Source organism: Linepithema humile, chromosome 4 (genome assembly GCF_040581485.1).
Source record: "Linepithema humile isolate Giens D197 chromosome 4, Lhum_UNIL_v1.0, whole genome shotgun sequence".
NCBI classification, from domain to species: domain Eukaryota; kingdom Metazoa; phylum Arthropoda; class Insecta; order Hymenoptera; family Formicidae; genus Linepithema; species Linepithema humile.
Genome location: NC_090131.1, coordinates 240,525 through 265,785, shown reverse-complemented (window position 1 = coordinate 265,785; position 25,261 = coordinate 240,525). Strand labels below are relative to the sequence as shown.

The following is a 25,261-nucleotide window of genomic DNA, read 5'->3' as shown; positions in this document are numbered from 1 at the left end:
ACTCGTAATACTATAATCACAACCGAGTCTCAAGAACATTCTACTCAAACTCGAGATTCAAACCCTATTAGAGACGAGACTCAAATTCTCTTATTAACCGAGACGTAACTCAAATGGTAATTACGTTTTTATATACAGTTTTACTTTTGTAAATGCAGTTGGCGCTGCGAACCAATACGTTCGTCAAGATGGCTGCTTTCTCTCTCTGATGTATTAAACGTTATTTTGTTATAGATTTATTTGCAAAAAAATCTGTGTTGATTTGAAATCAATCAGGTACGAAATGTTTCGTGTATCACTGTATTTTTTGTCTTTAACGTAGTACTAGCAAAGTGCGGTAATCAGTAAACGCAACGATTTTTATTGTGAATTGTGAGGTTATGTATTTAAAACATTACAAGTGTTTTGTGTGTTCATTTGGAAAATTGGTAGAAATTAGTGGAGTGTTGAATTGATCCTTCTTCTACCATTCGTGAAGTATCAGCGAGATATCGTCGGCTGAGATACAACAATGTGAGTAACATTAACCTTTTTCTTTATATTTTATATAAATAAAGAAATTTTTGTAAATTAAGCTCGAATGGGAATCATATGGACAACTACTACCATTGTGTAATTATATAAAAATTTTGATGATTGAAATTATGATAATTTATATAATATATAATTTTCTTGCAAATATTACATTTGTAATGTTAACGTATCTATATTTATAAAAATTGCTTTAAAATTTATTTTAAATATAAAAAGATATTAAGTATGAGCACTTTCTCCAGTACTAAGATGTCTGTCAAGAGATTTTCTCAGCATAACGCTATTTGCAACAACAATAATATACTCAATACAACAAAATGTCTCGTTTATAATATCGCTATACTACGCACGTGCGTAAAACAGGCAATTTCTCAGTAGGTGTTATAAAAAATAATACAATGAAAGATTCTTCTTCTTATTTACATAAATATTATAGAGTTATTCGTCGATTTGCTAACGCTTTCTTGAAATTGTTTTACTAGCTTTTTAAAGTTGTTACTTAGAACAAGATTGATTTAAAGAAAGCTACGCCGAAGAACAGTTTTTCCTCTGATCGTGGTACTTGATCTGCATTTTTAATTTTATTTCATTGTATACCTCTCAACCCTATTCATTGGCCGTTTATTATATCTTTATTTTACTGTGCGAATATAACTTACGGCCGCAGCCCCCGTATCTGCTAAAAATATAACTTCCTTGACGCGTGTACAGCGTTATCTCGTCGATTCTCACGTGCATAAATCCACTCTGCTATAATAAAGCCACGTGCTAACCGTATACCGAAATTAGAATCGTTTGACCATCTAAGCGGAGCTTTCTCTGTTATAAATGCATACACAGTATGTCTTAAAAACCGTGCATAAGCATACAACCATAAGCATATGTTTTTTGAGAAATTTTAAATTGCTATTTTTTTCGCGAAAATCCAACGAAGGAATAAATTTTTCGGTTAATTTAAAGACGATTTCAAATTAAATAGATTTTAATTAAAAGTGAAATTATTTGATTACCTATCAATAAGGATAGGGATTTCATTAACTTAATTCAGATTATCTTTATTACATTTTTGAAACATTTATTATTATAGAAATTTATTTCTTTAGTTTATATATATTAGTATCAGTATATTAGTGTCATAATATATATCGGTATTGATGCTTAAATACAAATAATGGCAACAAAGTATGTACTGATGATCTAATAAATTTAAACATCTTTCTATATATGCACATCTGTCATAACAGTACTTATAATTGTATTGAGTTGCATAGAACGATGCTTCGCGAACGGCTTTATTGTTCGGCTCCTCATATCTGCCTGTTTGTTCCTAATAAACGAATGTGGGGCATTTGGCGCTCGTCATCGGCCAACACAATCGTTCTCTTACATTTACGCGATTGTTACTTCATCGAAAGGAAAAGACCATCCCTGGCTCTTTTTTGCCAGGATATTGCCAACGAAATAGTTGATATCGTCATGTAATTTTCTTGACCCGAGACGTTTATGTTAGATGCATTGCGTCGATGTCCTTGCCAGAAACGTCGCAATAGCGTCTTGCCGCGTCTACATTGCAACGATCTGTTCATTTGCTCCTCTTTTACCTCTCTCTCTCTCTCTCTTTTTTTTTTTTTTTTTTTCCCCCCCTAAGAGTTTTCTTTTCTTAACAATTTCCTGCAATTTTTCAAGTTTACTGCCATTGGACATTTGTAACTTTATTTGTATTTTTATTTTCAAAACATTTAATTATTTAAGCAAAATTTGTACGGTAAAAGTAAAAAAAAACTACCAGATATTCTTTTTCCAATGCAGATTCTTTCACCGATTTGATTTTATTTTGATACCTATTTTTATAATACCTATTTTTTATAATATACCTAATTTTTATAATACCTATTTTTTAAATTTACATAAATTTACGTATTATTTTTATCGCAAAATTAATACTGTAAAGTTATAAACTGTCAATGGTTGACGCTTGGCGATTCTTTGCATTCACGCTTCGATTGTCGGCTCCGTTAAATCGAATCGTCTCTATGCGCTTGCTTGTGTTCGTATCTTCTCTGAGCACATTTGCGTAGGTACAAATAATAGTATCACCGCTGCACATCTTGCGTCAGTCGCGAATGCACATGGCGCGAATGCACACTTTAGAGATGAGATATTTCGAGTACGCATAATCAAAGCGGTACGAAGAAATTTAATCGCTAACATACTGATTGCTCCAGACGTTTATGTGAATTTGGAGCTCATTAACCGATGAGCATACTTTTATCTTGAAATTTTATTTTCGCAGAAACAAATTAACTTATTGTTGAAACGAATAATCTATGACCGTAATGCAATGATTATGTATCTCTTGATCTTCACACGTGGAGGATGTTGCATTTGAAATATCTAATAATATAAGAATAATGCATATAAATAATATAATAAAGAATATTAATAGAATATATTATCACGGATAATGGAAATCCATTTTTGAATCACGAGATACGTGTTATTAGATATATCAGAGAAGATCTATATTTGTCGTAGCGCCTAGAGACTTGACACGTGAGGAAAACCGCGAGTGCCACTGTCACTGGATTCTATTTGTGTCAAACAATGTAAAGTAGATATGTACGTGCCCGTAGTCTCGCCGGTGTAGTTGCATAAGCGCCAGCAGGAATATATGCAGAATTGTAAGCGTTGTCGTTCCGCAAAGAGATCAACGGTGTACCACCTTCTGTTTTAACAAAATTGAATTTGCGCCCAGAAGTATATGGGATTATATTGATTTCGATTTCGAATATAGGATATCGTGTCTAATAGAACTCCATCGCTGCGTCCTTTGAAACGTAAAATGAGTATTTATATATATATATATATATAATTAAAAGCTCTTATGATTATTGAGATTTATCGACGCACATCTTTGATTCTTGAAAATATTTAGAGAACATACAAGAGAACCTCTTTAGTTTGATTAATCTTTTATACTTATTGTAATTAATTTTTCAAACACATAATTTCTCTCATTTCTTTATTAGAATATAATAATTCTTGTGCCACAAAATATTACAAGCTTTCTTCATCTGTAGAGATCTTTAGATGCCTATTTTTATAGTTTCAACGTACAAGTCTCATATATAAAAATTATATAATTGTACATCGGAAGAGAATCCGTTCACGACGTGGTGTCATTGACCGCTGAAAGTTCGATTTCGCTATAATTACGACGGAACGGATTGAATGTGTCGCGGCAGGAAACGACCAATGACTCTTCTCAAGATATAAATATAACGTCGCGCGCGAATCCCAAAGAATTCTGCAAATAATTAAAAAGTTGACTCCCGAGAACGGGAATAAAGCTTAATGGACTTGGATCAACTAGGCAAGCATTGACAGAGTTTTGACACACGTCTCGTTGAATAAATCGCTAATGGAACCAGAAACCCGAGCCGTTTGCGATAATACAACGGAGATGTGAAGAATTGTAAGCGTAGGAACATGCATTTACAATTAGCGCTTCTTTCAGTATCATCTTTCATAGACAATTCTGTTCCGCGTTGACTAAACGCAAAAACGATAAAAGCAATACTAGTCATCAATTATATTTATAAGATGACGCTCACCACGTATAATTGCTACATAAAGGGATAGAATAACGCTTGAGTGCCGCATGAATATATAAGTTTCAGCAAGCAACGATAAAATCGATTTTCAAAGCTTATCCTGGCTTGACGATATCTTTCCGAGGAAATTGAATTTCACTCGTATTAGCAAGTTCCATGTAAGATAGAAATGTAACTGTTGATTGCATATTGCAATTTATTTGTGAAGGTGTGAATCTAAAGATGCAATTTTTTCCCTCTTTGCACCAATCTTAACATACTTTTTTTACATTAGGAACAATTAAAATGCTAAATTCTATGCGACTTTATTAATATTGTGCTTCGTGCTGCCTGTTGTTGAGGATGAAACGAAACGCGCGGTAGCACCACCATTTCAGGTGCAACTTTTAAAAAGCGATTAACATATGCGCTTTTCGTCGCTCGTGCAGAAATTTCAGCCAAGATTTAAATATTAGTTTACTGACAGTTTAATGTCTACATGTTGGCGCAATGCGCGAAGCCAACCAACTTGGATGTATAGTAACGATGTTGAAATCAAGCTTATGACACACGGATAAGCCGGCCGTATATGATAGCAGTATTCAATACCGTCTTTTTTCATCTTTATTATTAATCTCTGTAAAGTTAGAATGGCATTTTTAGATTTACAATAATAAAGTCAGTAGGAGCGTAAAGAGCCACAATGCTAGTTCTTCGTGCGAAGGTTATAATATATTCGTTAAAAATGTTTACATCAAACGTTTCTGCCTGACATCAAGCCTTCTTCAGTGTACATTATTAAGAAGTAAAATTTGCTCGCAATAATTACATAAAGTAAAAGATGCGGAAGACGTATTAATAATCCTTTTTCAACCAAATTGTTGTTCGGTAATAAAATAGTTGGGATTGATGTAAATATTTTTAACGAATATATTATAACCTGCGCACGAAGAACTAACATTGTGGCTTTTTACGCTCCTACTGATTTTATTTGATTTTGTCAAGCACTAGAGCCTTATATATTAATTAATCTAGAATTTTTTATCGTTCGTGAAAGTCCTGCTGAAAGATTTTCAAAGAGATTATCCTTAACACTTAAAGCGATAAAAGCAAGAATAAAAGGGTTTCGGTGATTTTTCGATTTTTTAGTGATAATTTTTTTTGTGAATACAGCGCTTTCAAAAGCTACAAACAAATTTTTTTTATTTTTTTGAAGAGAAACAAATTTTTTTGAAGAGAACCAAGGACGAGTGAAAAATTAAAAGATACGAATAAACCGACGAAATATACAGTTTACGAAAGCTGTGAGACATAAAAATACAAGTTGTGAAAGAAAATTTAAAGCGAAAGGATTATATAGTTGGTTACGTATGTTTATCAACAGACAAAAGTTGACGCATCATTAAAATTTGAGAAGTAAAACACTCGTCGAACACTCTTCGCGTTCCGTTATCGAGGAATTATAGCACTCGTAGCTTTGGTAGATTAACGAACGAGGAGCGACGTAAAAATAGGAAATAAAACTTGCGATACGATAGCTGGCAGCAGAGAAATAATTATAACATTGAACATGTGCCAAGCAAAGCTGTAAACGCCGTTGTCATTAGTAGGATATAATAATAATATTTGTAATATTTTGAATAAAATACAATACGAGAGCAATCTGATATGAAATAATACATATTTTTCAAAACTGTATTGTTTGCTGCATTTCTCTGTCACTGATTACATATGCACTAACACATACAATCTTGAATTACTTACAAATTCATCTGCCTCACGATTACACTATTCTTTTCATCACTACTAAGATAGCGAACGATGAAAATACTAATAATTCGCTTTTTGACATATAATGAGGAAACAGCGCAAGCGATAACGTTTTATGTTATTGCTGATGATAACCTGTTTGTTTGAATAATAAATCGTCCGTCAACATATCTCCATCGAACCTTCCTTCGAGAAGCTCCGACGAATTTTCGTCGCAGCACGATTCAATCTGGCTTCGCGAATTACACAACATCTCTGTTACTGACAATGAGCTCGATTCGCCATTGAGCCTCACGTTGCAGAAAGCTCAAGCTAATTCAGAGTCGCGTGCAGTCGCTCGAGTCTGAACGCACGCGCCAAAAGAAAGTGTGAGATATACGCACGAGAGACTTGACATTGTCGGGAAATATCCGAAGACGTTGCAGAAGGTAGATGGAGGAGGATCGCGCATAAAATTGTCGAGGAAGAGGGAGCGAAGTGAAAAGCTGCGCGCAAGCGCTGACCCGACGCGTGGAGAACGCTCATCGTCCGCGTGGTGCGAGTTAGAACTTGACTTGGTGCTTTTAGTCTTGGTCCGGGTCTTGATCCATTCTCGTCCTTGCCGGGTGAGAGCAGCCCCGCGACGAAACACCGTCGGAAAGAAAATATGCGTTTGGTGGTTCGTATGGACCGATCGCGGGAAGAAGGAGACAGCGTCGCGGGAGATTTTGCCTAGGCCTTGGAAACCGAACCGTTCACCAACGATGAAGAGGACCACGCGTCGCTCCCACGTGCCTTCAACGGGTTCGCAGCAGCGCGACTCCGGGACCAAGTGAGGGTTGATTCGCAAAGCCAGCAAAGTACTTGATGCAATGCTTCGTAAATCGTATCGTTTATAAACATTCATATGCAATCATCAGAACCGAAGAGTGGTCCACTGTAGCAGTCGAGAGTAACAAGCGAGAAATATCATCTTTTCTCTGGAATAATCTCGCATCTGGAAGAAGGTGTATATTACCGATGTGTACCGATCGATGTACGCGACATGTCGCAGGAAGTTTTGCCTCATCGAGAGACACCCTTGGCCGAAACAAATCGCAGCTCGAAGAAGAGCAACCGCGCTCAACGTCGATGGCGTATTCTGGCTAGGGCGCTAATCGGCTCGCCGGAGGCGATCGGCAGCGAGGAAGTATCGGTCAGACGATTCACCAGCCTCGGTCTGCTCAAGTGCACGCCGCTGGAAAACACGCGAGCGGACGGCGAATCGAGTTGGTGCGAGTATACGGCTCAGCTGGATGGGCAATGGTACGGCGTGCAGATACGTCGAATAAGCAAGTGCTTCACGGCGAGTGAGCTGATGGGCTTCAACAACACCGGCAACGTTTGCGTCTGGCCGTCTGAGGAATGTCTGGCGTACTATCTGCTGAGAAACCGTGGTCTTTGCCGGAACCGGAATATCCTTGAACTCGGTGGCGGCATGAGCTGTTTAGCCGGCGTGCTTGCCACCAAGTACTGCAATCCTAGCGCCGTTACGCTCACGGACGGCAACGTCACCAGCATCGATAATGTGCGCTGCATCGTTGCCAGGAACAACATGACGCGTCTGGTGGAGTGCGGCGTCCTGCAATGGGCCCGAACTGCCAAGACCTTCAGACAAGCGATCGTCAATGGCAATCGCGTTAAGGTGAATGTCCAAATTTTATTTTGGAAGAGCGATCGATAATTTCAATTCGTTACAGTAGCGCGATTAAAATAACACATTGAGATCTTATCTAGTCGGCGAACAAACAAACGAGAATTAATGGAAACTGCATTAAGAAATTTCTAAATTTGATCTCGAACAGATACTCGATAAATCGAAGACTTTTCTTTAATTAATGGATCACTTCTGCATTTTATGGTTCCTTAGAATTCTCACTTCTCAATCAAATTTTACATTATGAATGCGTCTGTCTTTATGGCTGTGTCGCCAGTATTAATTCAGCATTCTTTCCTTCTCCGATACGAAACATGCTTTCATTGCCTTTTAATAGGCCATATTTCGATACGATTAGATTTTTTTGAGCAGAGCACCGCGAGCGCGTATTAAAATACATAAAACATAAAAAAATGCTTACTCTCAAAGCAACGTCGGAACGTCATACAGGAAGTCTGGACAGGAATGCTTCAGCAATGACACATGGTCGCAAAGAGATCGGAAATTAAATATTGAAGAAGTTAATAAAAGAGGTTTCTTTTTGTTTTTAAATCACATGACGCAGACATTATTATTTACTCTTGTATACATATTTACGTTAAATATAAAAAGTTTATCATCTTATTAACTAAAAGTATATAGAAAAGTAACGTAAATTATTGTAAATTTGTATCGTATTGCGATGAAAAGATTACATACGATAAACATCAATTTCGAATTCAAGGGTCAACTTTGTGTTTCATTAATCGCTGCACAGAGCAATGCAAGATTCAATCTAGCCGTCCAAGTCGCGATCGAATAACGCGTCTCACAAACTCCGACTCTGACGTGATCCGCATCGGTAACAAGAGCGACGATGATGAGCTCGCTAACCATAATTGACGGATCATCGGATATCGACACGCCCGGCTTCGCAGTTTTACGTCCTGACGGCGGCGCGTCGCTGGTCGCATCACGATCAATGAGTCATCGCGGTCATTGCGATGATCGATGAATAGAAAAATTGAGGCCTTCTCGGGAGGGCGTAATGCAACCGGGAAGCACAATCCTGGAATAGATGAAGGATCGATGGAAAACAGTGGATGAAAACGATCCACGATCGTGCGACGACGACTAATCCGTATTTCTGCGATGGCAGAGTTGACTGTCTCGGAAAAAAATTACACGCTTTTCTAGATTATGTCGAATAAAAGTTTAACTCGAGTTTCAAGAGATCGGATAAAATATTGAAATTAATTTTAATGAATTGAATTTCCCTACACGGAATATTCAGTACCATTTTATGTATAATTGTGTATTTTGTTTGATTTATTTTTATTGGAAATTAAGACTTTACAGTACTGTTTTAATATTTCTAATTTAACACATTTCTAATTTTTCACACTTTTTTGTGCTCGTATGTGAAAAAGGACAACGCGGGAAAAAATATATTTCTGTATTCCCCATGGTATAAACATGTATCGGAAAACAGCCATACGGAAACGTAGAATCTCCGTGTGATTGTTGTGATGCCCGGCTCAGATATATAGACGCACCATTCGGACATTTCCGGTTAAACCTCAGCTCCATTTCCGGTAGTCTCCACAATGTAGCTTCTGTGTTCTTCCGGTTGTTCGCAGCGTTCCGCGTAATTGACATCTTTTTCACGGGAAATTTCCGCTTGGCCGAGACCGATCAGAAGCGAACCGGCAAATGAAAATCGAAAATTGTTCAATAATCTGTCGAGATGAATTGCAAAACAGAGAGATAGGACTTTGTTCATTTACGCGAAAACTCGTGTTGATTTTATCTGAAAAATTCGACGTTGAATAATTGAACACCTTTTCGCTGTATCTGGCACTTGTGATGAAATTTCTTCGATCCCTTCTTGTTTTTAATTCACTCGTTGCAAATACAAAGCAAATCTATCGTTCTTCAGATTTGATTTGATTTTTCAAGTGATATTGAAGTCTGGATTTCTCGATGTAGACCCGAATGGCTGACGATGACGAGGACGCGCTACTGCCGTCGGGTCTCTACGACGTGATACTGAGCGCTGATTGCCTCTTTTTTGACGACGCTCGACAAGATCTGGTGGAGACCATCTACGGCTGGCTGGCCGATGATGGGGTAGCCCTCGTGATGGCGCCTAGACGCGGCGCGACATTCCAGAAATTCGCTGAGGCGTCGATAAAACGTGGCTTCATAGCGCGACAGACAGAACGTTACGACGACGTGGTGTGGTCGAGACATCTGGAACTGCTGGAGAATAATCCGGAATACTGTCCAGATCTGCATTATCCGGTATTGCTAGAGCTCACCAAACAAAAGAAAACGCCGCCCGGATGATCAGGCTCGATTGACGATGACGAAGACGATCAACCGGATGAGAGTTTCAACGAGGAGTGAAAATATATTCGTGAACATGCCAATATTTTCTAACACACGTGTACTTTGTTCGCACACATAATAGAATTATACGAAGAGAAATGTGTTCGCTACAATAAGACATATCTAAAGATGCCTGAGACGAGACTGGACTGCCTCTATGTTGTCTAGCAATGTCTAGGTCAGTTTTTTATTAGTGCGTCTGATGAAACATTTAGCGTTCACATGCACTCGCGAATCGATTTTCCGTTTGTACGCATCGTTCCACATCGTCGCTGTTATCGGAAAAGATTCATAAGCAAGGTTTCCATATTATGTGCGACGTGCGAGAATCGCTCGATAAGCTTGAATATGTATAGTCAACCTTTGCCTGTAATTAACTAATTCAATCCACAGTATCCACAGTAGATATCCGATATCTATGGATAAATGCTTATTTCAAAGTACAAATGTTAATTATATTTATGCTTTTAATTGTCTATTTATTTGAAATTCATTATGTATGATTAACGTATATATCTTTGTTTCTTTTATTTCCCGGATATTTTGTAGCGCTAATACTTACGACAAATAATACGCGAAATGATGCAACGAACTATAATCCTTCGCTTTAAATTAATCCAACGTATCGTGCGACTTGCAGATATTATTTTCACTCACAGCAGGTGAGATTTTTGGCACTATTTTACACACGTAACATATACGAGTGGTACGTATGCACTGCTAACGAGTGGAAACTTTCGAATAATTTAACATCTTCCGATGAAGCAAAGTCCTTAGCTTAAGATTATCTTTGAGACATATTTGTCAAAGTATCGGATGAAGACTATATTAAATACAAAATGAAGCTTTAATTGATCAAAGTGATTGAAAATTAATATTACCTGTGACAACACTACTAATCTTTCAAGATAAATTTATAAATGACAAATTAATCCGTAAGGCACGGCGCGGTGAAACGTGGTTCTTAATCAAATGAAGAGGACTTTTCTCAGGCGTACCTGATTTTATATTTATATATCGAACCGGATAGAAACTTGAGAAAAGCAACCGATTTCGCGTAATCATAAGGCAAAGCGACACTAGCAATTTATCGATCATATTAAGGTTTCGATACTAATAGCTCGAGATGCTTCTCGAGTTCCTTCGCAGCCGCCAGGACCAATCGTAGAGAGACCGAATAGTGTTTAAATATAGCTGAGCCATAACTGGTAGACTGTATCGTTCCCGGTAAATTCATCGTAAAATTGCGCTTAAAGGCATCTCTATAAAGTAATCTTGGATAAATTAAAGAATATATTACTGTCATCAGCGAAGAGATAACACTTTATTTCGAGCTAATCGAAAGTGAAGTTGAATGAAGAAAAGTAGGATTTTAATCATTACTGGTTCAGTGAAAAATATGAGATTTAAATGTTAGTGAAATATTAATTATTACGCTCGTACTATACATATATATATATATATAGGTATGTAGGAGTCGATTTTGCCTTGTTCGTACTGTACATTGCAGTAATTTATTTATTTATTCAAGATTCGTACACATTTACATGTTGTAACAAAGGAATTATCGAGTGTTCCTCAAGTATCCCCAATCACGTTCTGAACCCGTTATCTCAAAAGACCAATACGTATAGTTAAGTCTAGTCAGAATGGCCAAACTTTTATAATTATGTACTTCCTTATATAGAGATTAGAGGGGTGTCCATTAAAATTCTCTCTCTATGCAAGGTGGAAAGACGAGAAATTACCTATAATAAATAAAAGAAAGTTAAATTGTTACATTTGGAATGTGAAAAATTGATTATCTAATTTTTCTAATTTGTCTCTTTTTTTTGCATTCAAGATTGAAATTATTATAGTGAACGATTTTTCCGGAGGTATCAATGGCTATCCACATAGACGGAGAATTTACGGTCCCTTTGTAGCCTCTAGAGAGAGAGAGAGAGAGAGAGCCATTTGTGTACATTATGCGCATTATGCGCGAGAGAGGATCTCCAGGATAATAAACTATTTTCATTCAAAGTGTACCACGTTTTTTTTTGTGTTAGCATATCTCTTGAACAAAGAGATATAATACAACCGTCACTTTGGGCTTGGATCGCGTGATGATAAAAACGGCAAACGACAAATCTACAACTGCGCGATCACGCGGCACGTCAGAATAAATAACACTATTTAACATTCGCCAAGCATCCTGTCTTCCTCTGTCTGCAATAGCTATGATATATTCGTTCGCCACGATCCCGTCTGTAATCAACTATGTACGTAAGAGCATCCGTCTCTTCCTCCTTCTGCACATTTGCCAGGACCTGACGCAATCGTTGCGGGACCGTCTGCTTGGTTTCTAGTGTCAAGTTAGATTAAGTCAGGTGTCTCTAAGAAGTTTTAAAAGAGCGACTTGAGCACAGTTCTGACCTCACATTAACGATTTATGTTCTATATTGCGACTTGCGCGCAACGCATTATGTCCCAGAAATAAAGTAAAATATCCAATAATAGATTGCGTTTTCAAGAGCTACCAGTCAACGTTTAAGCAATAAATATAAGATGAAATATCAACAGATATTGAAAGATAAAATGCAAATGTAAAATATTAATTGTTTTTAATCTATATTTAAAGCGAGAAAAATCTCAATGGTCAATTTGAATAAAATTCGAGATTGACGAAACAAAGCGCGAAATTGATGATGATGGAAAATGTACCACTTTGCTCGATGAATAACGTGAATTTACGACGCAATATACGATTCTTAATTTTGCAAAAATAAGTACAACGAGACCTCGATTTGCTTGACGGTTACATCCGATTGCTAGAATCTAAAAATGAAAGCCCTGATAGATGCGATTAGCATCTGCGTTCCGTGACGAATGATACAGCCAAATAAATTGCTTAGGAAAGCAAAATCAATCTCTAGAATATCTCGGGTAATACCGTTTGCCGTTTATTTTATTATCCGACGATATACGCGTGGTTTGGTTCTACATGTTATTTCGTGCAGTGGGACATGATGTTATAAATTTGATTGCTCTAAATCCGGTGAGATCGGTGGAAATTACGCAGAAATTGCCTCGTTGATCGTATCTCGCACATTTACTACTTATTTTTTATCAGCGCCAACACACTTGTTTAAAAACGAGATAAAAAGGTATCTTTAAAGAAAACTACAATTCGTCGTAACGATTACAATGGCGTTATAAATTCACATTGTTCATCGTTCAAGTACGCAAATATTTTGCACATGTTATTTCATCCAGATGTCCAGACAGGTGCAAATTGATAAAACATGTCACTATCGTTACCCAATCCTTAGCTGCTATATTAAGATATCATTGTCATGTGAAGCAATGATGTTCGGCATTGACGATAATTATTCAGCGAAGATTAATTGTGAGTTAATATCTATAGAATCTACACGCGTTATTTTTGGATCTAGACGTCTCATGTTACCACTTACAACATTCGTAATTATTTTCACCATCACGAAGAGCTATAAAAAGGAAACGCGTCAGCGATTCGTTTGTATAATTAGACACTTTCCTCGTCGTAGTCTCATTAAAATCAGCATAACCACGCGTATGTGCGAGTTGATCAATCGCAGTACATCAATTTCCATTGCGTCTACAAGTGATTTCTATGTCGATGGGAATAGATTTTTCCTTCAACTACGGCATTTTAAAGTGTATAAATGCATTGACCGTACAAGTGCATTCTGTTGTTCCGCGACAAAAGAAACAGCTGATCGGTATCTGACTTTAAAGAGAGTCTTCTCAAGTACCTTCTCGTTTCATAAAAAGCTCGCGAATGAATTAATCGCACAGTCATCAGCCAGCGTCCGCTATATTGAATCCTAAATTTAACGACTGCGATTTAATCTTTAGTTAAAGCGGAACGAATATTTCAATTATCACATGATTCCGCATACAGCGTTAATTTAACGCGAAAGAAAATTCGATTTAAATGCATATTACACATGAAAATCTTATAAAAGGAATTTAGATAAGTCAAATAATGTGCGAAAAACTAGGTCGACGTTTCAAAATGTCATCGTTTTTCTTTTAATAATAATTGACTATATCAATCGTTTCAATTGTCTTAAATTACTCAGGCGCTTTTTTAGACGTCTGAATTTATGAAAAATTCAAGTGACGATGACTGGTAGAAAATAGTTTTAGTGGCTGGCAACCACCACTGCCAATATTTATTAGTAAGATGACCGCTAATGGACGTCATTAACGTTTGTTGCAACATACAAAAAGATACATGCTGATTGATCGCCACATTTTTCAAAGTATCGCAGAAAAGCGAAATTTGACGAACGAAACTGATGGCACGGTGCGCCACGTGTTAATAATATTTATCCTGACATCGAATCATTTAAACTCTCGTTTACTAACACATACAAACGCACACAGCGCGTCTAGAAATTCTCCAGAAATAACACAGCACGGCCCTTCGTCGAGCGACTGCCGATTACTTTACGACCCCCCTTTGTTACGTCTCGCGGCAAGACTAATTGGGGCGGTCTTTGCGTAAAGATAATCAAGTATAACAAGTATAATCAGTTTTAACTTTTTTTTAGTTAGAGAATTTTGTTTTGTCGGAACTTTAATTTTATCTTTAATGATGAAAATTCTAAATTTTATTGATAAGAGTTTCGAAAGCTTAGATCTTAAATTATCTTAAAACAAGGAAAAGAATCAATTTAATTTAAGCGTTGACAACTGCAGTGTAAATTTAATATATTTGTTTTATAATTTTATATAATTAGAATATGTGCGATTTATTAAATTATATGCTTTACATAGTTACGTTTTATTACAATTCTATTATAATTGTTCAAAATTTCTACATGTGTAGTTTATTTCTGGATTATTAGATACGTAATTAGAGTTCAACTATCGTCTAATGTTATACGGCGGAACATTGTAATCGATTCACTCTCCAGGGATTAAATCCCATCCTTGAGATTCCCACAATATTTCGATGAATATTCATTGACCCGTCTCAGACGATGTCTACTTATTCATCTGATATATGCTGCCAGATAGATACCCAAATTCGTAACAACATGGCAGCAATTTATACAATTCGGGAGGAAAAGTTATGGTCAATCCTCTTTATACAATTACTATTTTCAGCATGAACTGGAGAGATCAGTTTTTCATAAAATTTCTTGAAATTTTTTATTATACTAGGTGCGCAACTAAGTTTCCGGGTTTTTTTTATCAATGCAAAATGGAAAATTTCAAGAGAAATACAAAAAACGATTTATTCAAAGTATCGTCCCTCGCTAGCTACACATTTTTGCCATCTCTCTGGCAATACATGAATACCGCGACGATAAAACGATGCGTCTTTGAATCGAAACCATTCATCCAACCAGTTTCGCACTTCTTCGAAATTGGCCAAGTGTAGCCCAGCCAAGCCATGCGCCATCGACCGGAACAAGTGATAATCGGAAGGGGCCAGGTCTGGTGAATACGGCGGGTGCGGTAGCAGATCCCATTTCAGCGTTTTGATGGTGTCCTGGACGATGGAAGTGCGATGGCACGGAGCGTTGTCGTGCTGCAATATCACTCGTTCGTGTCTCGTGTCCCATTCTGGCCGTTTTTCGAGCAATGCATGGTTCAAATTTATCAATTGTTGTCGATAGCGATCCCCATTGACAGTTTCGCCCGGTTTCAGCAGCTCATAGTACACGATTCCTTTCTGGTCCCACCAAATGCAAAGCATTGTCTTCTTTCCGAAGCGATTTGGCCGTGCCGTCGATGTTGATGCTTCGCCAGGTAAAAGCCACGATTTTTTGCGTTTGGGATTCTCGAAATATATCCACTTCTCATCGCCAGTAACAATTCGATGCAAGAAACTCTTTCTTTCATGCCGCAAAAGCAAAATTTCGGAAGTGGCTCTTCGATATTCCATCTGTCTCTCAGTCAACTCATGCGGCACCCATTTTCCTTCTTTTTGAATTTTTCCCATGGCATGTAAACGTTTGGAAATACCTTGGCGAGTCATGTTTAATGCCTCCGCAAGTTGATCTTGTGTTTGTGTATCATCTTCATCCAATAACGTTTGCAGATCGGCGTCCTCAAATGTTTTTGGTCTTCCGGAGCGCTCCTTGTCCTCAGTGTCGAAATCGCCACTTCTGAAGCGTTTAAACCAATCTTCACAGGTAGTTTTCGATGGTGCATGTTCGCCGTAGGCTTTTTCAAGCAAACGACGTGCTTCAGCTGCATTTTGTTTCAAGTTGAAGCAGAAAAGCAAAGCTTCCCGCAAATGCTGTTTATTTGGCACAAAACTCGACATCTTTCTTGTTAGAAAAAATATTTTTGCGTTGCGATATCTGTTGGTATTATGACTGGTTATTGTTGACAGATGTCCAAGTTAATAAAAAAACACAACTTTAGACATGTATATCGACTACATGTATCGTTAGCGCCATCCATGTGTAAAACCCGGAAACTTAGTTGCGCACCTAGTAACTGCCATTCTCACTGAAGATTCTGAAAATTGGCGAAAGAAATCTATTGGTTTTTTTTTCCTTATATAACGAAGCGTAAAGTTTATTTTCTGAAAATAGGAGAATTCCAAATTCTAAATTTTTCAAAATTGCTCTGCTATCTATTTTTAGCTTTCACGCTATTTTCATCACTGTTTGTTACAATTAGATTGAGTTATAATACCAGTTATAAAACTTTGATAAAGCGTTAATAGAGCACGGCGAGGAAATACCTATAATAGAGACGAGCATCTGCGAGATACGTTTATTGTCCAAGCAAATTTCTGTGACAAGATTGTTTGGCACAGCAACAGGTTGAAACTTTATTTACGATAGTTTTGTCGGGTGACTCAACGAAAAGAAACAATCTGAGATAAATTGACCCGTTTAGCCATCGAAAGTTGCTCGTTGCTGCCAGTTAACCAAGTCGGAAAATTTCCACTGTCTAATAACATTCTTTTTTATCGGGGAATACATTGAATGTTTACATGCAATTCGCAAAATTATTCTACATTTTAATTTTTCTTTAATCTTGAATTACATTTAAAGAGGTAATATAGAGTAAAATCGTAACGTTTTATTAGCTAAGAAAAATTGAAATAGATATATATTTTGAAATAAAATTGTTTTTTAAAGTTATAAAAAATTTATATAATAGGTGAACAATTGTTATATGAAAGTTACAAATTATCATGATCAGATTAATTTTTACCTAAAAATATTTTTGCTCGTACATCTTATTGTTAGCAAAATTATCAAACCGACTTATTTCCCAATGTGAAAATTTGTTTTCTGATAATTATTAGACGTAGTTCTGTCTTTAGTATTGGAGCGTGATTGTTTAAAAAACGCGTTAGACCTTTGTTCAACTACGAAAGAACATGATATGATTTTCACTGGAATTAATTTGTATGTCGGGTGTGTCGCACAACATGTGCAAATGAACAACGTATAGAATTAAGGTAAAATAAAATTGCGAGTGTTGAAATATTTTGCGATAAAATTTATGATACTAAAAATTTTGGTAACGTTGGTAAATTTTGTCGTGATTCAAGTATATTAATTTTTCCATTTCTTATCTAATTTAAATTACTAAATAAAAAATGCAAAATCTATAGAAGATTTAAAAAACATACATTTGTAATCTCAATAGATTTCACATAGATATACGTCTTCTTTAGTTCCCATCTGACCCAAATCTCGACGATTTTCAGCGAGTCTTTGCGAGTCCTTTACTCACAAGTAAGGCATAATGCAAAGGTCGAGTGACGCTCAAGGCTGCGTAGGTCGCAAACTAATTGCCAACTAATGCGTTCTCATCGCGGTGCGAAGGAGAAAACATTCTTCTAAATCTGAGAAAACATTGTCCACATTTTTTTTTATGATAGATAGACGGCACGTACCGCAATCGGTTGAATAATTCACTCGATTGATCGATGGCGTTGAAAATAGAACTTTTTCGACCACAATTCCGCTTCGTGTGCACTTTAATCTTAAGATTTACAAAAATACAAATCTTAATCGATGCAAGGTTCCATGCAGTATTTAAAGTTGAGATATTTAAAAATATACTCTATTACAAATTTGAATAAAACAAAGATACTATATTTATTGTATTTAAATTTGCACGCAATTACTGCAGTAAATTCTGTCATTTCATACTGATATTTATGTGTTTTGTCATCCTGGTTGTTGTAATGAATTATAGGGCGGATTATTGGAAGTCCCAGGGTCGCAAGTTTTGCGACTTCTGCAAGTGTTGGATCGCTGATAATAAACCAAGTATCGACTTTCACGAGGGTGGTAAAAAGCACAAGGAAAATGTTAGCAAACGGCTCAAGGAGATCCACAAGAATAGTGCCAAGCAGGCGAAACAGAACAAAAAATTTGAAGATGACATCAAGAAGATGGAAAATGTACGTTTTTGTTGCACAATAATAATTAAGAATATATTAATGTAATATTAATCATGAGGCGAAGCATTCGTATTCTTTTTTTTTGCAGGCGGCTATGGCTGCTTACTTGAAGGATGTCGAGAATAACACACGAGATATGACTGCTCAAAATATCATTAAGGAGAAACTGAATAGAGTAGAAACGGAAGAAGTGAGTGTTTCCAGATTATTTGCTAAATAAAAAGTTTTACACATTACACACGCTAAAACCCAACAATATTAGATTAAAAAATACTTTTAGAAATAGTGTGAAGATGAGAACGATCTCTCCCTCTCCCTCTCCCTCTCCCTCTCCCTCTCCCTCTCCCTCTCCCTCTCCCTCTCCCTCTCTCTCTCTCTCTCTCTCATATTTCTGTTTATTGCACAAATGTGAATATAAATCTATTTATCTAAATAATATATTTTAATTTTAATATTAATATGTTTAATATTCATATTGTGCGTATATTGTTAGGCGCCTCAAATCTGCGGTCATCTGCCATCAGCCGCTCCAGATACAATACCAAGGTTCAAAAATAACACCAAACAGGTGAGAATAGACTTTCCAATCTATCTTTTCAATTATTCAATTATTGATAAAGCATAATAGTTATCTAGTTTGCTATATTTATTCTCAAGATTGAGAGTGAAAATCGTTATTTTATTTGCGGAAGAGAGACTAGCTATCCGTGATTACATGTCTGCGTTTTGTAAGAAAATTTGATTTGTGCAAAACGAGTTTCCACCGAAATTTTTTTAGTTCTCGCCGAAGGTGGATCCTTGTGACCCCGCGACTTTGTCAAGGAGCACGCCATCGTTACCACGGATCCAACAACAGGGCGGCGAGAACAGGACTCCTGGGAAGAGTAAAGCAAGTAGAGTGAAGGGAAAGGGGAAAAAGACCCAGGAGGACGATCGTACAACCGCACCCGTCAGGAAACTGTGGTACGAAGCTCTCAGTCCCGAAGGATACACTTACTATTGGCACATCGAAACAAACGGTGCGTGTACCTTTGTCGAACTTTCTTCATCTCTTTGCTCGCCTAGATGTCTCGAATATCTGCACATTTGTGGATGTTTTTTATTGGGTGTGCAACACTGCATTGATATCTCATTTTCTCCTAATTATTCCAATAATTTCCTTTACAAGAAAATAGTGTGTATTTGCTTTTTAAGATTTATATAATTTCTATATTTTTGCGTATTTCTATTCATTATTTATAATGTTTTTTTTTTTTTAAATTATTATGCACAAAGATAGTAATCAAGAACAAAAAATTTCAATATTATTTTGTATTCAATATAATTTTGTTGAATTGCTATATTCATAGTCGTATCTTTCCTTGATATCTGTCACTTTAATATAGAGTATTAAATCTTAAAACTAAATCTAGTCGCAATATCGTACAATATCACATTTTGATATATTTTATTTGCCGCATATCTATCAAGTACGACAATATCACGTAATATTATTCGATACTTTAGAGTCGGTTTGGACACCTCCTGAAGAAGGGTATATGACCTTGGTGGAACAAGAAGAAGAAGCGAAGGAAGAGGCACTGCAAAGAGAACTCATGAAACAATTGGAGAAGGAGAAAGCGATCGAGAAAGCGGATATTCTCGAAGAAGAACGAGCCAACGCTGAGAGGGAAAGGATGAAAGAGTTGAGAAAACCCATTAGAAAAGACGATGCCGAAGATGACGACGAAGATGACGACGGAGACGTGGAAGTTAAGAAAAAAACGACCGAAGAGGAACGACCTTATTGGCGAGACTACAGTGTACCCGAGAGACCACAACCATATGGATCCTGGCAAGTCGTGGAGACAATGTAAATATTTGAATGTTATATAAATATTTAAATATTATTCCGATAGCCAAGGTACTGCGCTATTTTTTAACAACATTTATCTCGCGTATTACAATTTTGCTCTTAATTCTTAAAATATACACTGTTTGTTTATTTGTGTGTATAAGCTCAGATTGTATGCATTTTTCGAAAGACTAAGTCATTTCCTATGCAATATTTCACGAAATCTAAACATCGAACGTTTGATGTTTTAGCAAAAAGAAACCAGTAGACTTGCAGTTGCCGAAGCAGAAACAGATACTGCTACCTACATTTGCAAAAGCAGAACCGCCACTTGTTCAAAGGACTTTTAAGGAAAAAATTGTCACTCGGATTAATATCGGTGATAGTGATAACGAGGAGGGACCGACTATTTTTAAGAAGAGAAAGATTGGAAACAAGAACGTACGTAAGAGAATGAATGACAATGATTGAAAAGTTTAATTGTACTTTATATATGTTTATATAAAAATCCCGATTCTTTTTAATATTTATACATATATAATTAATTTATTATTCTTTATTAATATAATAGTTTCGATACTATTTGGTCAAATTATATATATTATAATTTCTGTTATATTTTAAAAAATATTACTTAGAAATTAATTAATAAAATGATAGAATATATACATATCTTTTTATACAACTTTTCTTCTTACATTAATAATAGTATTGTATACCAGCATTTATATATTCTCATTTACACCATCAATTGGATGCTATCAACATTATCAATATCGTCAACATTGCATCATACATTACGTATCGATTTATTCTAAATTCTACTTTTTCACTTATAAAGCGCACTTGCCAGATAATGTACGACATATTGTCATAAATAAAATTTCAAACGATAATACTTATTAACTAAGTTTATCAATTAAAAGATATACGAGACTCATCTCCTCTTAAGACTTATCGGAAACGTATATCTTAATTATTTCATTTTCGTAATATTAAGTCATACCAGAGAAACATTTTACGCAACATATAAAATAAATACTAAAGCAGGCTTCCTTCAAAGGTCTTAAGTTGCTAATAAACATTAAAGTATAAATAAAAATTATATTAGCTCGTTTTCAGTATAAGAAATTATCTTTGAGAAACTGACAGTATCGAATTTTTTATAAAACTATACTATAAACAAAATGTACAGAATCTGTATATATGTTAAAGAAGTGCATCTAAAAGTATGAAGTGAAGAAATATGTGAAACTTTGCGTAATTAAGAACATTAATTAATTTTTTTTCCGTTGCAGTGCTTTTAGATGCAAATATCATTGTAACATATAAGCATTTTATAGTGTAGATAAAACTTTTACACGTTTGCTGCGTGCATTGAATCCGTCCCGATTACATGCTTAACATCTTTCTTTGTACATTGTACACCGTTGAGTTGATCCACGATGTCTTCGCGCATCCGTCCCTTGGTTTCTGGCACAAATACAAAGCAAAACAAGGAACTGCACGCGCAGGAAGTGGCGAGAAGAAAAAAGCAACCGTACATGCCGAGTAAAGTGATGAGATCGGCGAAGATCTTGACTACGATGAAAGAGGTAGTCCAGCCCATGGTCAATCCCACAATCGTACCCAAACTGGACACGTCGCGGCTAAATATTTCCGACATCACTACGACGGGTAAGCCACCCATTCCCAGAGAATACGCCACCACAAAGATAGACAATGCTGTTACCGGTACCCAACCGTAGGCAGATACTTCATATTGGAGGTCTTGAAGATAGCAGAACGTGCCGATCACGCAGTGACACACAAACATTCCTGCACAAGATATCAGGAGTAGAGGCCGTCTACCTGCACGCTCTACCAGGAACAAGGACAGGAAAGTACCGAAAAGCTGTATGACTGCCACGATGATGGCCGACGCATTTGGCGTTAATGAACTGCCGGATATCTTGAAGATACTTTCCGTATAATTGATCTGGTGAGAGAATAAGAAAAAATCTTTTTATAAAGATAAAAGTTCATTGTGAATAGAGAACGAGATTAAAGTATTTCGCTTGATTCAACTTTCAGTATTTTTGTTTTCTGCATTTATTAATATGCAATAATAAATCATAATTATAATTGAGGAAATGAGATCACCATGCCATGTATACATAGATTTTAACATAAGAAGTTTCTTTCTTATATTGTTATGACACTACATCATTTTTTTACGCTTAATGGGAGCAGTATCGCATCGAATGCATGAATTAGGTAAGAATTTGATGTGAAAAATTGACGAATAAATTTATAAACAGTTATCAATAATTACCATTGCAGTGATTCCACAAAATTGTTGACCGCCGAATAAACCCAAGACAATTATCAGTCCTTTGATTGTCGCTTTGTCTCTAAATAGATCAGACAGCTTGGCAGAGTTCGTAGATGTAGCCTTCTTAACTTCCAACTGTAGATACGACAATGTTTGTTCTATCGTCAGACTGTCTTTACTTTTCAGCCATTTGAGGGATCTAGTACAGCAAATCGTAACATTTGTTCAGACAATGCTTTCAAAAAGAATGTGTAGGTATTTATTTTTCTACTCCTTTTTTACCTAATCGCATCGTGCATACGGTTTTGACGCACCAGATAGACCGGCGACTCCGGCATGAAGGCGAAAGCAATGAGATACAACACGGGCACTGTCAACGCGACCATGGCGAACGAACGCAAAGACAATATGCCGCCCAGGATGTAAACTATTAATATTCCTACATTTATGGAGAATATCATGACAGTTCCCAAGAGGCCGCGTATGCTGTCGCATGATATTTCCGAAATATAATTCGGCACAAGGAAGAACATGCCAGCACCGCCGATACCACACAGGGCTTTCGCTATATAGATGTGTATGTGCTCGGTGGCAAAAATGATCAGCAGCCAAGAGAGCGTCATCGGTATCACCAGCACGTAACCGAATCTCTTGCGACTGAATTTGTCAGGTATTACCGAGAGCAGCACAGTTACAACGGTCCCAGCCAGACACATAATGCCGCTCAACCAGGACACACCGTCGTCTGTCATTGGCTCGCTTCCTACAGGTGGCAATGGGCTTTGCAGTTGCGGAGCAAACGGTGACTGCCATCCTAACATAATCCCATAGCACAACGATGACAGATTCACTGCGAACAACATGGTTCATTACAAATGGTAGTAATATATGTAACGGTATATTTCAATTTTCAATCATCTTTAATCTTTTTTCTTTTAATTTTTATATTTTTTTAAGGACTGTCGTCAAGGAACCATTAGTTATTTTTTAATGGACTTTCAAAAAAGTTTATTAGAAAAAGGAATAAAATTACTTTTCCACCACAGAGATCAATCTTATCTCGCACTCAAATGCTAATTATTTATTGGAAGATATGGATCATATATACAAGGTTTGTTATTTCTTGAAGAACGGAGAAGAAAAGAATTTTTTCTTTTTCAACTCACCGACTACCGTTGCGAGGAATTGCCGCAGCTTTCCTGGTTCCTTCAGCGACTTTTCGTGCTTCTCCATCGCACGTCGTTTTTACAAAAAAGCACGGCCACACCGGCGATGTATTTTGTTATTATCGGAGTGGGTTCGATCAAAGGATCGAGAAGAGATGAATTTTACGAATGGTGGAGGACCAATGCATTGGTACAATCAGAACAGTATCCCGCTTCGTCGTTTACTCGATCGTTGTACGAGTTCTAATTCGATTTATAGTGATCGCTAATCGCGCGAAAATTCTCGTCGGAAGGGGCATCCTTATCTCGTCGTCATTCGCTGATGAAGACACGTGAATAAAGGACACACGCATATTCTGTGTACATATCAAACAATTCAGTTTATCGAACATATCATCGGTTTCCCTGCTTAAACACTCTTTTAGGATTGAATAGAAAAAGATTGCGTTGAATGTATGATTGAATTCTTTGACTACGTATATAAATACCAAATGTTCTAAATAATCGCTTAAAGATATCAGACGATTTGTATCAATATTTGTGATAAATTTAATTTTGCTTATTTCTTTTTATAATCTTAATACATGTATAAGTTGTTTGAAAAAAATTCTTTATTTCTTAAATTTTACAGATAATAGTTTTAATCGATCAGATCGATTTTGTTTATTAAATATAGTTTATTAAATATCATTTGTATAAATATATAAAAAAATCTTTTGCATGTAATTTAAATTTTAGATTTATACTAATATTTAATTGTAATTCAGTTTTCTTTTTGCGACTCAAATCGATATCATTGTCAACATTTCATATGTTTCAACTGCTATCATATTGTCATGGCGTAAAACACCTTTTTGCGTAAAAATGTTGGTGTAGTTGTTCGTCAATTCAGCTTAGAATGACATCTTCTTTATCGCGTTTTCTGCCTCGTTTTAAATCATTTCGACATACACAAGCGGGTGTGCTCTATAATTTATTATCGGTAGCATTGTACTGGATCACGGAAGAGAGTTAATTTACGCAGCTGTCCAATGAATTGATTGACAAACTTACAACTCGATGCGAGAAATGAGCTAATTTCGATATGAAAAACATGCCTACGTTTGCATCTGTCGCATGATAACGCAACGGGGATCATGCGATTTATTAATCAAATAATATCAAACAACGCAGATATATATCACATTTTTTTATTTATAGATTTTTTAGTCAAATTAGAATTATTTTTAATTATTATTTGTTATAAATGGTCAATTCACATTTAACCCCCAAAGATGTGTGATAACAAATTATTTTACAAAGTTTGCGTCTGTAATCTTAATTTAAAAAAAATTTCTTTGTAATTGCAATCTATCTATTTACAATTATATTTAATTAATGACAAACATGTTTCTCAAAAGCTCGTTTCATAAAATTATCCCGAATTTGAACTCTTCTGATAAATTTAAATTTGCACGTGCGTCCAATGTTGCAAACATGTGTGAATAAATCTATTTTTTAGGAACAAATATTATAATCTCTATAGAAAGCCTTTTCTCATTGGATATCGAGATCGCATGCAATGTAAATCTACCATAAAAAAGATGGTG

At 36.2% G+C, this 25,261-nt stretch overlaps 2 protein-coding genes and 1 long non-coding RNA gene across 5 annotated transcripts; 1 reads left to right on the top strand and 2 right to left on the bottom strand.

Moving 5' to 3' along the window:
- The first annotated feature begins 150 nt into the window (after positions 1–150).
- On the top strand, positions 151–20,858 carry LOC105669246 (calmodulin-lysine N-methyltransferase-like). 3 transcript variants are annotated; one of them, XM_012362105.2, is made up of 7 exons: positions 151–513; positions 18,151–18,358; positions 18,447–18,548; positions 18,852–18,926; positions 19,137–19,377; positions 19,865–20,210; positions 20,444–20,858. In XM_012362105.2, coding segments are annotated over exons 1-7 (1,194 nt in total). In that variant the 5' UTR covers positions 151–511; the 3' UTR covers positions 20,664–20,858. The 3 variants fall into 3 exon arrangements, with proteins under 3 accessions (XP_012217528.1, XP_012217529.1, XP_012217527.1); XM_012362104.2 differs by lacking the exon at positions 151–513 and adding an exon at positions 7,400–7,560; XM_012362106.2 differs by lacking the exons at positions 151–513; positions 18,151–18,358; positions 18,447–18,548; ... (2 more) ...; positions 19,865–20,210; positions 20,444–20,858 and adding exons at positions 6,348–7,560; positions 9,541–11,964.
- On the bottom strand, positions 3,543–6,022 carry LOC136999227 (uncharacterized). The gene is made up of 2 exons (XR_010889602.1): positions 5,892–6,022; positions 3,543–4,764 (listed from the first exon to the last, which is right to left on the bottom strand). It is a non-coding gene; the product is annotated as an uncharacterized lncRNA (long non-coding RNA).
- Positions 20,850–25,067, bottom strand: LOC105669213 (facilitated trehalose transporter Tret1-like). Its single transcript, XM_012362046.2, has 4 exons — positions 23,673–25,067; positions 22,789–23,356; positions 22,507–22,705; positions 20,850–22,170 (listed from the first exon to the last, which is right to left on the bottom strand). The coding sequence occupies exons 1-4, from the start codon at positions 23,737–23,739 to the stop codon at positions 21,550–21,552; spliced, it is 1,455 nt and encodes a 484-aa protein (XP_012217469.2). The 5' UTR covers positions 23,740–25,067; the 3' UTR covers positions 20,850–21,549.
- Between the last annotated feature and the right edge of the window lie 194 nt (positions 25,068–25,261).